Below are 12,332 nucleotides of genomic sequence, written 5' to 3'. Positions count from 1 at the left end.
ACAAGTTGACAGTGACAAATAAGCACTTGCGCATACGAAAAAAAGTTTAACCCCCCCCCCCCAAAATTTAAAGCATTTTGCCATAGGAACTCGAGCTGAAGGTGCCCGGTAGAGAGATGTGCCCGTATCTGAGGCAGCCGGATAAGAGAAGTTTGAGTGAACCAGCACTTATAATTATTAGAGAGGTTCCGCACTACGTAAAGTTGAGCAACTTTACGTTAGTGGGCGGGAAAAACCCGTGAATTCGCGAGTTTGCACTCCACTTACGGAAAGTTGTCTACGGAGAGTACGTAGATAGGGCTCTGATAACGTAGCTGGTCCGTAAGTGGATTGGGGTACAAATTTATGACTCTCTCCCCAGGTCGATCTGGTCATACACTGCCGTGTTCGGAGTTGCCAAGGGCAGCTACGTGATTTGAAAACTCCGTATGGCAGAACCCAGATGCACATGCAGTTTACGTAAGACTTTCCGTAGATCGACTACGTTTTTTACTAACGTAATTACGTTATGCGGACCCTCTCTATTATGTACATTAGCACACGACGTGTGTATATCAGCATCACAGTGAGTATCAGAGTGAGATGTGTGCATGCAACCAGTTCTGTGGCTTGACTCACTGCAAGGAGTTGCCCAGCTCAAGAATGATGTTAAACCCTCGTTTCCATTTTCTTTCCAAAGCATTTTTTCTAGTTTGTTGCATGACATGCTGCAATAAGTTGCACTTTTGTAGTCTCCGCTGTATGCCTGGCCTTACAAGGCCCTGAGCATAACCCTCTGTAGGATCATGTGCGCGATTCCGTACAAGACTCTTTCCAAGATCCAGTACACAGAGAGTCAGCTGGCTTGTGGCTGGCTTGTGACTGGTGACTGCCACACAGTGTCAAGGGAGAACCAACAGCGAAACACACTAGTCATTACGGGTAATTTAGATGTGGACTTGTCTGATTCTAGCCCAACGAACAGAATGCTAACACCGCCGTGAATTGTGAATCAACAATAACCTGCACTGGTCATTGCATTGTTGACTTGTTCGGATTAATGAAAAGCTGAAGCTGAAGATCGAGACAGTTGAAAGGAATTTTGGAGATAACAATAATGAACGAAGTGCCTGCAATTGAGTCGACGCACCCTTCGAAAGGCTGAAGATAAATTAGATAATACTAAATGTTGAGATAACTTGTTCCACTTGCTGGCTTAGAGCAGCCGGAAATAATTGATTATAGCAAGATAACGAGATAGGCGTTTAGACTGTGGAAGTCATAACCCAATAAATACTTGTAGGGTGCTTCAACTGCACCTACTGCTGCCGAGACGGAGAGAGAGGACACAAATACACACTTGAGTAGAAGCTTGTGAGCTTTGAGTAGAGGTACCAGCTTATAAGGATGACATGGTGTTTCAAACCGGTCTGATACCTAGGATGGATAAACCTCTGCTTGACGGCTGAATTTCACTGGGTTTCTACACCCCGCTCGTCGTTGGAGTTCTTGTGCAGCCGTGTTTTCTAGTATGCATCACAGGGGGGACAGGGACCCGCTCCATGCCATCATTCGGACTTGATGGACGGGTACAGAGGGTCGCAGCTATTTCCAGCTCTACCTGGGGGCTGCTGGATGTGCAAGGAGTCAGGTCGCTGGACGGCGCTACAGACGTGTTGCATTCGCCACACATTCCAGTACCCACATCAGGTGAAGCGCCAACATTGAAGCCGAGTCTACTGCTCAAATGCTGCGAAGATACCGGCTTTGTCTGTGTGGACTGGCAGTCGCAGGAGATCAGCACGCGATGAATTCAATATAAGTTGGGTACTATACCATACTCCCATGCTCGTGGTAGTCTGCTTATCAAGGCGGGCATGCACCCCTGAATTGCATCGTGCTCACACTGCACCACCAGTTACTGCCGTCGTTGACCAAGGAGTGCTGGACAGCCACGGGAACCAGGTCTTGCCGAAGCTGAGCAGGGTGTTGCGCTGCGGCGTGCGCACGCGTCCGTACACTTCGTTGTCGTCTGTCGCCGTCGCCGCTGAACCCTACACGTATGAGCGTGTGTGACAGGGCAGAACAAATGAATTAGTACGTGCACGCGCACAATGTACTGACGACCGTATTACAGTCAAACTTCTACAGGACAAACACCGCGTGGTGGAAAGAATTTGTTTCCATTAACAAGGAGTTATTTTTCTTCATAACCGAGAACTTCTTCTGCGGACTTTATACGCGATGAGAATGCCGCAGCTGGTCAATAGTTTTCTTGTTTGTCAAAAGTAAAAGTTTGTCATATCAGTGCTCTTCTTTTTGGAAACGTTCCATTGGGCATGTACTTGAAGTAGTACAGTCAAACCTGGTTAGGACGAACTTCAAGGGACTGAACAAATTTGTTTGTCTTATCGGGAGTTCTTCTTATCCAGATCTGACAAAAAATCGATATGCATATCAGATGGATTGTATTTACGTGAAGGTGCATGCTATGGTACATGGGAAGCATGTTATTCTTAGCATAAGCCAGAAACAGGTACATGTAAGTACAATGACAAAGTGCAATGAATCACGACTGTGTCGAAAGTTAGTTCGTACAACGCACTGATTATTTTGTTCAAAACACGCTTGAAAACAATTTGCACTGTACGTAAAGTAATGACCTCGACTATTGAAAAAAAGAAGAAAAAAGGCAGCCAGCGCACGCGCACGCTCGTGGACCGAAAGTTCGTACTACATGTACATGACCACACTGACTTTGTTCAAATCACACTTGAAAATAGTTCGTCTTCGCGAAAGTTCGCTGTACAGAAGTTCGTCTTAAACGAATAATTTTGACTAGAATTGATGCCTGGCCAACCATAGGATTGACCTTAGTTCTTACTAATGGAAAGTTCGCCTTATCAGTGTTCGTCCTAACGAGGTTTGACTGTAGTTGAAAATAGGTAGTGATGAGATACGCATGGTGGCCAGCGTGCGGCCATGGCTCACAACGAGAGTGAGTCTTTACTGAGATGACCACACGTTTGCGAGCAGCAAAGTGCACAAACAATTTCTACACATGCATACCCCCCCCCCCCCCCCCCCCCACACACACACGTCACACTTGCATGCACACTTGCATGCACACACACATACACGCACGCACGCACACACACACACACACACACACACACACACACACACACGCGCGCCACACTTGCATGCACACACACAGATGAAAAAACGCATCAGCTAGACCGTCTCACCTCTCCATTCATGTTCTCATCACTTTTGGCATTCTGCGCAGCAAGAGAGAAAGCCTGAGGAGCACAGAACACCAGATAAACACACGTATTAAAGATGGGTAAACAATGCCAGCTGCAATTACATGGTCAACAAATTTTAAAAAAAGGTTGAGTTGACATTGTAGCAAGAAGGACCCATGAGTGTGTATGATCCCCGGTAGCCTAATCCGTAGGGCACTGTCCCGCAAAGACAGGGGCGCTGGGTTCGAATCCCGCTCGTGGATCCTTCTTTTGCAACAACATGTACAGCTACACATGTGTATTGGCATGGTTTCATAAAGCAAGCTTACTTTTCGACAGGCAGCGTACGACTCCAATGCAGGCGCGCAGTCCTTCGTGACATTCACGACCTTAGGCAAGGGAGACACACATACACACACACACACAGACACATTGCATGAAAACTGAGCAAGAGTCAGCAATAGTACATGTGTACGTTGATCAGGCTTCCTACTGGCTTCAAAACACACACGCAATTCTCGTAAAATCCTCAGAATAGATGTTCCCTCAAACCTGTCTGTCCCTCCCAAACCAGTGAATAGATGTTCCCTCAAACCTGTCTGTCCCTCCCAAACCAGTGAATAGATGTTCCCTCAAACCTGTCTTTCCCTCCCAAACCAGTGAATAGATGTTCCCTCAAACCTGTCTTTCCCTCCCAAACCAGTGAATAGATGTTCCAGTGGTGATTATTCCCCTAATCCAAACTTCCCAGATTCAGGCACTCCCGTCAACTGGGCACCTTTCTTACCCATCGTGGCTTACAAAACCGGGCCTTTCGAGGGAAATGGCGCCACATATTATTGATAGGCGTAAAAAAAAAAAGTTGTGCATACAATAAGTATAATTATAATTAATTATGTTCTGAGTTGTGGGCAATTCTTAATTACGCCCCAGTACACACACGCATACTCGAACCACCAGCAGCACTACCATGCAACACAATCATACCTTGTCAAGGACAGCCTGTGCTCTCCGCCGAGCAAACGATGATGATAGGTGACAGCTGAGCTCTATGTGACACCTGGAGCGTGCACATAATATACACCCATGCACACATGCACGCACGCACACATGCACGTACACACACACACACGCAGACCATCAGAGGTGTACACATAATTGCTGTAGCGTGCAGACATAAATGCGATATCGGTACATGTACTGTACTGGGTGCGTGTATTACAGTCACGCTAAACAAAACATAGCTAAGTAAATAAAACAATGCCTGAGAAACACACACACACACGCCCCCCCCCCCCCCCCCCCCCACACACACACACACACGCCCCCCCCCCCCACACACACACAGAAAACCTTGTCGAGATTCCTACCTGGCATGAGCGAGACAAGCTACCGCCACCTCGTGTGTTCCTTGACAGCGTTGGCTGGTGATTGGTTGCAAGTCCAGTGCTGCAATCCGACTCAGTGGGGAACTCTCTGCCGGGGTCTTCTTACTGGCGGCGAGCTCACCATCGTTCTCAAGCTCCTTCTCCTCACTCTCCAGCACATGTTTAGGCTTGAGTAGCTGAATGATGGGTGCGGGTTCATAGCGCTGAACAAGCTCTTCGGCGTCTACCTGTGCATCGTCAGCGCAGCCAAACGTCTGCGACCACTGCTTCAGGACGGCGTCGTAATCAACGCGGTCCAGTCCGCGCAAGCAGCTGCAACTGGCGCAGTCGGTCGGCTGCGCGATGTGCGTGCCTTGAGCCTGCTCAGACTCCCCACCAGTGCTCTCTGAGCGTGGCGCTGGACACCGGCACGGGCCTAGATCAGCGGCTGAGGTGTACGCCGCGTAGAGCGCTAGCCACGAGTCGAACGTGATGTGATTGAGCCAGATGCAACGCTGCCGACAAAGCAGCTCGTCTGTACGTGATAATTGTCCCGGTGATATGAACGAGCAAACACACATACACACACACATAAACATGCATAAACACACGTGCACACACACACACACACACACACACACACACACACACACACACACACACACACACACATACACACATACACACACACACATACACACACACACACACACACACACACATGCGCGCACGCACGCACGCAAGCAGTGGACAGCATCAATATGAAAAAAAGCTGAGATACCACCTGCAGAAGAAGTGTGATGAATCAAAACCCATGTGCGGGCGAGTGACTTGAACCGATCATTCTCAGACTGGGCAAAGATGAAAGGTTTTAGCAGGGTTCTAGCCAGGTCCAAATAGTAGGGGGGGGGGGGGGGGGGGGGGGGATGGGAAACAGCTACCCCGTATCCCATTTTTTTCACTTTCCAATATTGTCTTGCCACGCTGAATGCAACGTATGGGGCGAATCCCCGACTTCGCCCGAGACAGATGTGCCTTTATGAAACATCTAATAGTGACTTTCGATAGCATTTTTTTTTAATTGCAAGGGAACACGAAAATCGGAAAATGAGTAGGGATCGCGGCGCCCCCTACTATTTGGCTAGAACCCTGGTTTTAGCAATAGCGACTTTGCAGCTTCATAACACAAAACAGACTTTTCAATTTCTAAAGCCCCCCCCCGGCATGCACACCCCCGGCATGCACATCTAATACTGGTAGCAATGCATGTACAGTCTGTGACCTTCACAATAGCCTGCCCATACCGTGAAGTCGTCCAGCACAGAAGAAGCAGTCAGCCACCAGCTGCCAAAGCGAGAGGTCATTAGGAGTTGCAACCAGCTAAATTAATGAGTGACGTAGCACCACACACACATAAACGCATGCACACACATACACACGCGCATGCACACACACACACACACACACACACACGCGCGCACGCACGCACGCACGCATACATATACACATGCGCAAATACACAGCGAAGTTACCAAGCAGTGTGAAAGACACCCAGTAAACTTATACACAATCGAAATAATTGTTACACTGTTGAGCTCGAAGTGTGGTACATACCGTAGTGACGCACATAAAGGCCCATGCACTTATGAGTGAGTTTTTGCGTTATTTGCTATTTTTTGCGGGTCGTTTCGTCTCACACATAGGCGCGTGCGCTTGAGTTGCTAGTGTACCGGTACCATGCATAATTATGCACATAGTGCAATGCCACAATGCGCATTGAACTATGTGAATATGGTGTTTTGTGGTGTCTGTTTGTCGCGGGATGGACTGCATTTAGGTTCACTTAAAAGCCCATGCGCTGAGGGTGCGCTTATGCCCGGGTATAGGCACATGTGCTTATATGCGTGTCACTACGGTAAATTCAAAAACTGTAGCGGAAGTGGACAAAACCATCAAAAGCGTCAGACCATCTTCATGACGAGCAATCGTTCATGTCCACTGTTTGGGAGCTACAAGATTGGTAAGTGGTGTGTGACGGCACACCATTTTCACCTCTATCAGTGGGGATCGAAACCAGTGGAGGAAGGGGATACTGGAGGCCCTACTATCGATCGAAGTTTTACTTTACATCGCAAAACCGAACCGATTGTTGTCTTCTTGTGCGACGTTGTGCTTTGAACGTTTTCCGTGATCTGTGAACCCTTTGCGTAGCTTTTACTTCTTGTCATGCTGGCTCAGCCGCTGTATTTTTAATTCTGTAGTTTGAAAGTCGTGATAGTGGTAGCGCCGGTAGCAGAAGAACGGTGGTACATAAAAAATAATCATGAATTTGGCGTTTTACAGCAGAGTAGGAGCTAGTGAGGTACAGTGTAGTAATGTCACGCCGCTAGTTCATTTCTTGTTTTTCCAAGAGTGGCCCTTGAGCCGGCTCTTGTGATGGAAACTATTAGAGGACGTATCGACGTGATTGGCTCAAAACGTCCCTTTGTCCCTTTTTGTGGAAATAGTGACGCCATATGCCACATCTATGGCATTTCCCCATCAAAATGTATGTGATTCGGAGTTACGGACATTTCAAAGTTACGGTCAGTGCCCGGTCCCGGACCGCTCGGATAAACGAGGTATGAGTGTACTTGCTGTGTTTTATTGATGCATACCTCCATCACCGTGTAAGCCCATCCGATGGCCCTTTTTTGTATCAGATCAGTCCTGAGCTTATCTGCATGATTCTACCGTCTTATTGTGTAAGTTTTGGTTTGGACTTTTGATTTGAACTTTTTTTGGTTTGCGTTTGAAAATCTTTATGTTACACCACTGACCAATGATATAGCGAGTGGCAGTGCAACGCTGGCATGCTCCAGACGCAGTGCACAGTGCACAATGGTCTCGGTGAAGTCACGCTGCAAGCTAGTCCGGTGCTCCGGCGTGCATCTATATCCGTTTGTTGTACATGCAGAGACAGACAGACAGACACAGATACGCAAAGACACACACACACACAGATGTAGACAGACATAGACAGACAGACATAGACAGACATAGACAGACACAGACAGACACAGACAGACACAGACAGACACAGACAGACACAGACAGACAGACAGACAGACAGACAGACAGACAGACACAGACAGACACAGACATAGTTATACAGTTGTACTTGTACTTGCTCACTGCCAAAACTGGTCACGTGAGTCTCCCCGGGAGAGGGGAGAGAGACTCAAAAGGAATCTTGGAATTCTGACTCAACTGACTATCAAACCGCCCAACGGTCGATATCCCCTGAAATCCCGAAACTCTGAGTGGACTTGGAAATGATCCCACTCATGGGATCATCTCACGTCAGCAAGGGGGCGAGGACAAGGTGCAAACACACACACACACACACACACACACACACACACACACACACACACATGTACATGTACGCATACACAACGTTCAAACAATACCCATACAGCGTGATAGGCATATCCGCAAGCACACACACACGCGTGCACACACACACACACACATACACACACACACATAAACACACATGTAGTAGAGTACACACACACAGCTGCCACTATGTAACTAACTTGTGTCCAGCCAAGGCACAGGACAGTGCAGCGTGATAGCTTTTCCGATGATAGAAGTAGTCTGTGCAGTATTTCAACTTCTCACATCCAGGCTCAAACGAAGGCTCGGTCGACTTGGGGACGGCGGCGGAGGCCAAGCTCGGTGTTGGTGAGTCGGGCAAGGGTTTTCCGTTCGGTCCCTTGATCAGATAAATACTGCTCATAAACCACTGTAAGCAGAACGAATACACAACACACGAATACAGGCAGAATGATGTCTGGTGACAGTGGCTGCAGCTTGCCACGCAATGTTCAATGCTACGATGCCATGCTGGGGTACATTGAACACCGGCCCGGGGCATGCTTGGACATGCAGGATGAGTGTTTCATTTACGGGCGGTACATTACAGATCGAGAAGCCCGTTTCGGAATAGTCGGCAGTCTGCATTCCAATTGTGCACCGGCATTTCGTTTATGGACTCTGGTGTACTTGTCAGAACAGTTGCCTACTCCTGTTTAGTTTCCAGATGCGGTGTCGATCTCATGATTATCACCATGGAAATGAAGTTGAGGAAGTGGGCAAACAGCAAATGTGAGTGGTATGAGACAGATGGACACTCCTATAATTATCAGTCGCTCCACCACTACACAATGAGCTTCAGTCATGGCCAACCCCTCCACTTGTTATCACCACCATTCCATCATGATTTGATATTATCAGACCCTCCGGACAGCCGTTTCGTGCAAACTGAGCTTATCAATGAAGGTACAGTCAAACCTCGCTTATCCGGTCCTCTTTTATCCGGATCCCTCGCCATCCGGAAGAAAATAGCTGGTTACATATTTGCAGCATACGTGATGCATCCAACATAAACGGTGTTCGGTTATCCGGTTCCCTCGCCTATCCGGATATTTTGTGGAAAACAGATGTGTGCGGTTAACCGAGGTCCGACTGTAGTAGATAATGAATGATTGAGGTCAATTAATGATCTTGTAGTTAGGTCAAAACTGGCGCTATTGCGCACTTTCTACATAGCAGTATGTCATCCCCTGGGAAGCTGAGGTGCTAAAGGTGATAACAGTTCTAGCAGAGGTGACAATACCACCGCCCATTGCTAGGGCATGGCATGCAGTGCTCGAAATGGTGTGGAAACTAGTGGAAACACAATCAACAGACAGTGACCGTGAGAGGTACTAGCAACTCACAGTAAAACCTGTGGCTAACGACCACCCCTTCGGGCCAGAGAAAGCGGTCTTTAGTGGCAGGTGGTCCTTAGTTAGAGGTTTGCACCGCACAACCATAATTATATGAATGTGAGACCGCCCGTGCCTGGCGAAGTGGTCTGCAGTACCAGGCTGGTCACTAGTCACGGTGGTCTTTAGTTACACTGTACTTCGCAACACACATACACATGAAAAGGAATATACGGTGCTGCTCAACAAAACCCAGTCGCGTCACTCAAGCACGTGCTGGGCGTTGCGCAGCCCTTTAAGACCTGCGAACATTGGGCTGCGAAATGGTGCAAGGCACAAGCTCGACTCGCGTGACCAGATTTCATTGAGCAGCACTGTAGTTTTACTGTTCATATGTATGCGCCATTTTCGTCTGTTCGTATGTACGTGTGGCGAAGTAACTCACGCTTACTTGAGAACGGGTTTATTCACAACACCAATAGCGTGAAACCAAGAAGTAAGAAGCAAAGCAAAAAGACAACCCAAATTTGGAAATAAGTAGAAAACCCCAATTCGGGAATAAGGCCACACCAAGTTTTTTCATTGTTTCTCGTCACCGCGCGCGTACCTTTCTTGAGGATAGGACCAAAAAAAAAAATCTCGCGTCCCGGTAAACACGCATAAAAAGGCGTTGTAAAAGTACGCGCGGCGTCAAATCTGGAGTGCAGTGCTAGTGCACGAACCGAAGGACGACTTTTGCACCGTGTATGTACGCATACCGGTAGTTCAAGTACCACACCACCACACGACCTGGTCGTCTTCTTTGCTACACACAGTTCCGGTACAAGTCAAGACAGTGCATGACAGTGCACCGTTTTGGACTGACAGTGTTCCGGGCATCGGTAAACTTGCGGCATTGCGGACTACAAGCACTGTGAAGTTGCCGTGATTCCTTGAGTTCGATTTTAGGTCATAAATTGGGCCTTTGTAGTGTAAATAGCAGTTTTTGTTTTTCAAACCCTATTTTGTTTTTTTTCCGCCCGCCCGCGTTCCTTTTGAGATTTTCAGGTGACGAGAAACAATGAAATAACTTGGTGTGGCCTAAGTAGAAAACTCAATTGAAATGTAACTTACGTATTAAAGATTGAACACAAAAGCTTGACAAGAAATCATTACCTCACGCCTAATAGTAGTACCTCTCACAGTCTCTGTCTGTTGATTGCGTTTCCACACCATTTCCAGCACTGCATGCCATGCCCTAGCAATGCACGTTGGTTTTGTCACCTCTGCTAGAACTGTTATCAACTTTAGCACCTCAGCTTCCCAGGGGATGCCACACTTCTATGCAGAAAGTGCTCAATAGCGCCAGTTTTTGCCCAGTACAAGACACAGTCATTCACCTCAATAATTCATGATCTACTACTTCCGCTGATGAGCTCTGCTGGAATGAAACAGCCGTGTTGATGGTCTGACAATATCAAATCTCGGCGCAATGGTGGGGACGCGCAAGTGGAGTGCATTGGCCAAGAGGGGTGAGTCACTGATGTATTATGCAATTGCCATGTTTGTGGCTAATTTCTCTTAGATTAGTCCACTGATCTCTCCCTGTAATACCCGTCTGAAGACAACAGTGCCATTCGTGTATGTAATTATGGTAGCAGTCTCCTCCCCCCCCCCCCCCCCCCCCACACACACACACACAACCCCACTACAGACGCATGCATGCATGCATGCGCGTGTAGGCTCAACAAATGAGGACACGCTACGTGGTGTGAGTTTCAAAGCCCTACGTGCACATGTAATGCTTGTGATCATGAACGAGAGTACGAGTACTGCCTGGCGCCGAAGAACACAGTACAGGATAACGAACAGGCTAGAGTTCCGCCGAGCCTAGCATACCGATATATACGCGGTGAACCCACGGTGACCCCACTGCGCATAGCCAGTAGTACTGTAGTACGTGGAAATAAGAACAGCCCAGGCTACGAGGCTGACTCCCAGTTCTTTGGCACTCAACAGTACTGTACATCTACATGTTGCTTTTGCAGGTGACGCACAATACTCAATAGTAGTAGTCTTCGACATACATGTATCGCACAACTGACCCATATTTTCATTATTATTTGGGGCTGACTTCATTTCATTTCAGTTCATTTTGATTTGATTGACTTTCAAATCAACGTGCAGGTGCTACCTAGTTATGGGTCACTGTCACACATGTAGTAAAATGAAACAAGTAATTATCGGATTCATTGACAATACAAAATTTTAAAGAAATCACATCAAAGATGATTTACCAGCTTCTCGCAATATCGTGCTACATACGGCTGCAACGTAATTTTCTTTTCCCGGCCGGTTGACTCCTCGAACATCGAATCATCAAATTCCATGATTGAATGACTACAATGATTATGTAACTAACTGATTTGTACAAAACTACTTGACAAGAGCCTCTGAAACTGATGCATACAAAATCACTCCGGAACTAGTAACTGCATGCTTCGTCTCGATCGCGATTTTTGATCATGCATGTGCCTTTTCAGAAACACAAAATCGGCCAAGTGACGTCATCATACTACACCTGGTCACGTGCATGTAATGACAACGCTCGCTAGTAGTACCAGGGAGTCGTAAAATACGACTCCCTGGTAGTACTGTAAAAGCAGAAATTTTCGGTGGTGTTTTATTTTCGGTAACTTCGGTGCCGACAAGTTTTACCGAAAATAAAACGCACCGAAATTTTCGGTACAACCGATACTGTATACATGTAGTACTAGTACACTTACCTGGAGAACGGGTTTTACCGAAAATTTCCCTCTACCGAACCGCCGATTTTGGCGAATACCGAAAATATTACACAACCGAAAATTTCTGCTTTTACAGTACATGTATTTGGCCAAAAGACTGTAGCCAGTGTAGGCTGTGTAGCAGCCCGGATCATCCTCACAGCAGAGATCTCCTTCCTCTGACTCAGTCTGAGCTGATCCACATCTCGGAACTCGCCA

General features: G+C 47.3%; 1 protein-coding gene across 1 annotated transcript; it reads right to left on the bottom strand.

Annotated features, from left to right (window-relative positions):
• Positions 1-925: 925 nt before the first annotated feature.
• Positions 926-11,808, bottom strand: LOC135822700 (uncharacterized). The gene is made up of 9 exons (XM_065335521.1): positions 11,625-11,808; positions 8,176-8,384; positions 7,414-7,525; positions 5,899-5,974; positions 4,598-5,129; positions 4,215-4,287; positions 3,557-3,616; positions 3,228-3,281; positions 926-2,033 (listed from the first exon to the last, which is right to left on the bottom strand). The coding sequence occupies exons 1-9, from the start codon at positions 11,715-11,717 to the stop codon at positions 1,881-1,883; spliced, it is 1,362 nt and encodes a 453-aa protein (XP_065191593.1). The 5' UTR covers positions 11,718-11,808; the 3' UTR covers positions 926-1,880.
• Between the last annotated feature and the right edge of the window lie 524 nt (positions 11,809-12,332).

Source organism: Sycon ciliatum, chromosome 8, assembly GCF_964019385.1.
Source record: "Sycon ciliatum chromosome 8, ocSycCili1.1, whole genome shotgun sequence".
NCBI lineage: Eukaryota > Metazoa > Porifera > Calcarea > Leucosolenida > Sycettidae > Sycon > Sycon ciliatum.
This window is presented reverse-complemented; position numbering and strand designations above follow the sequence as displayed.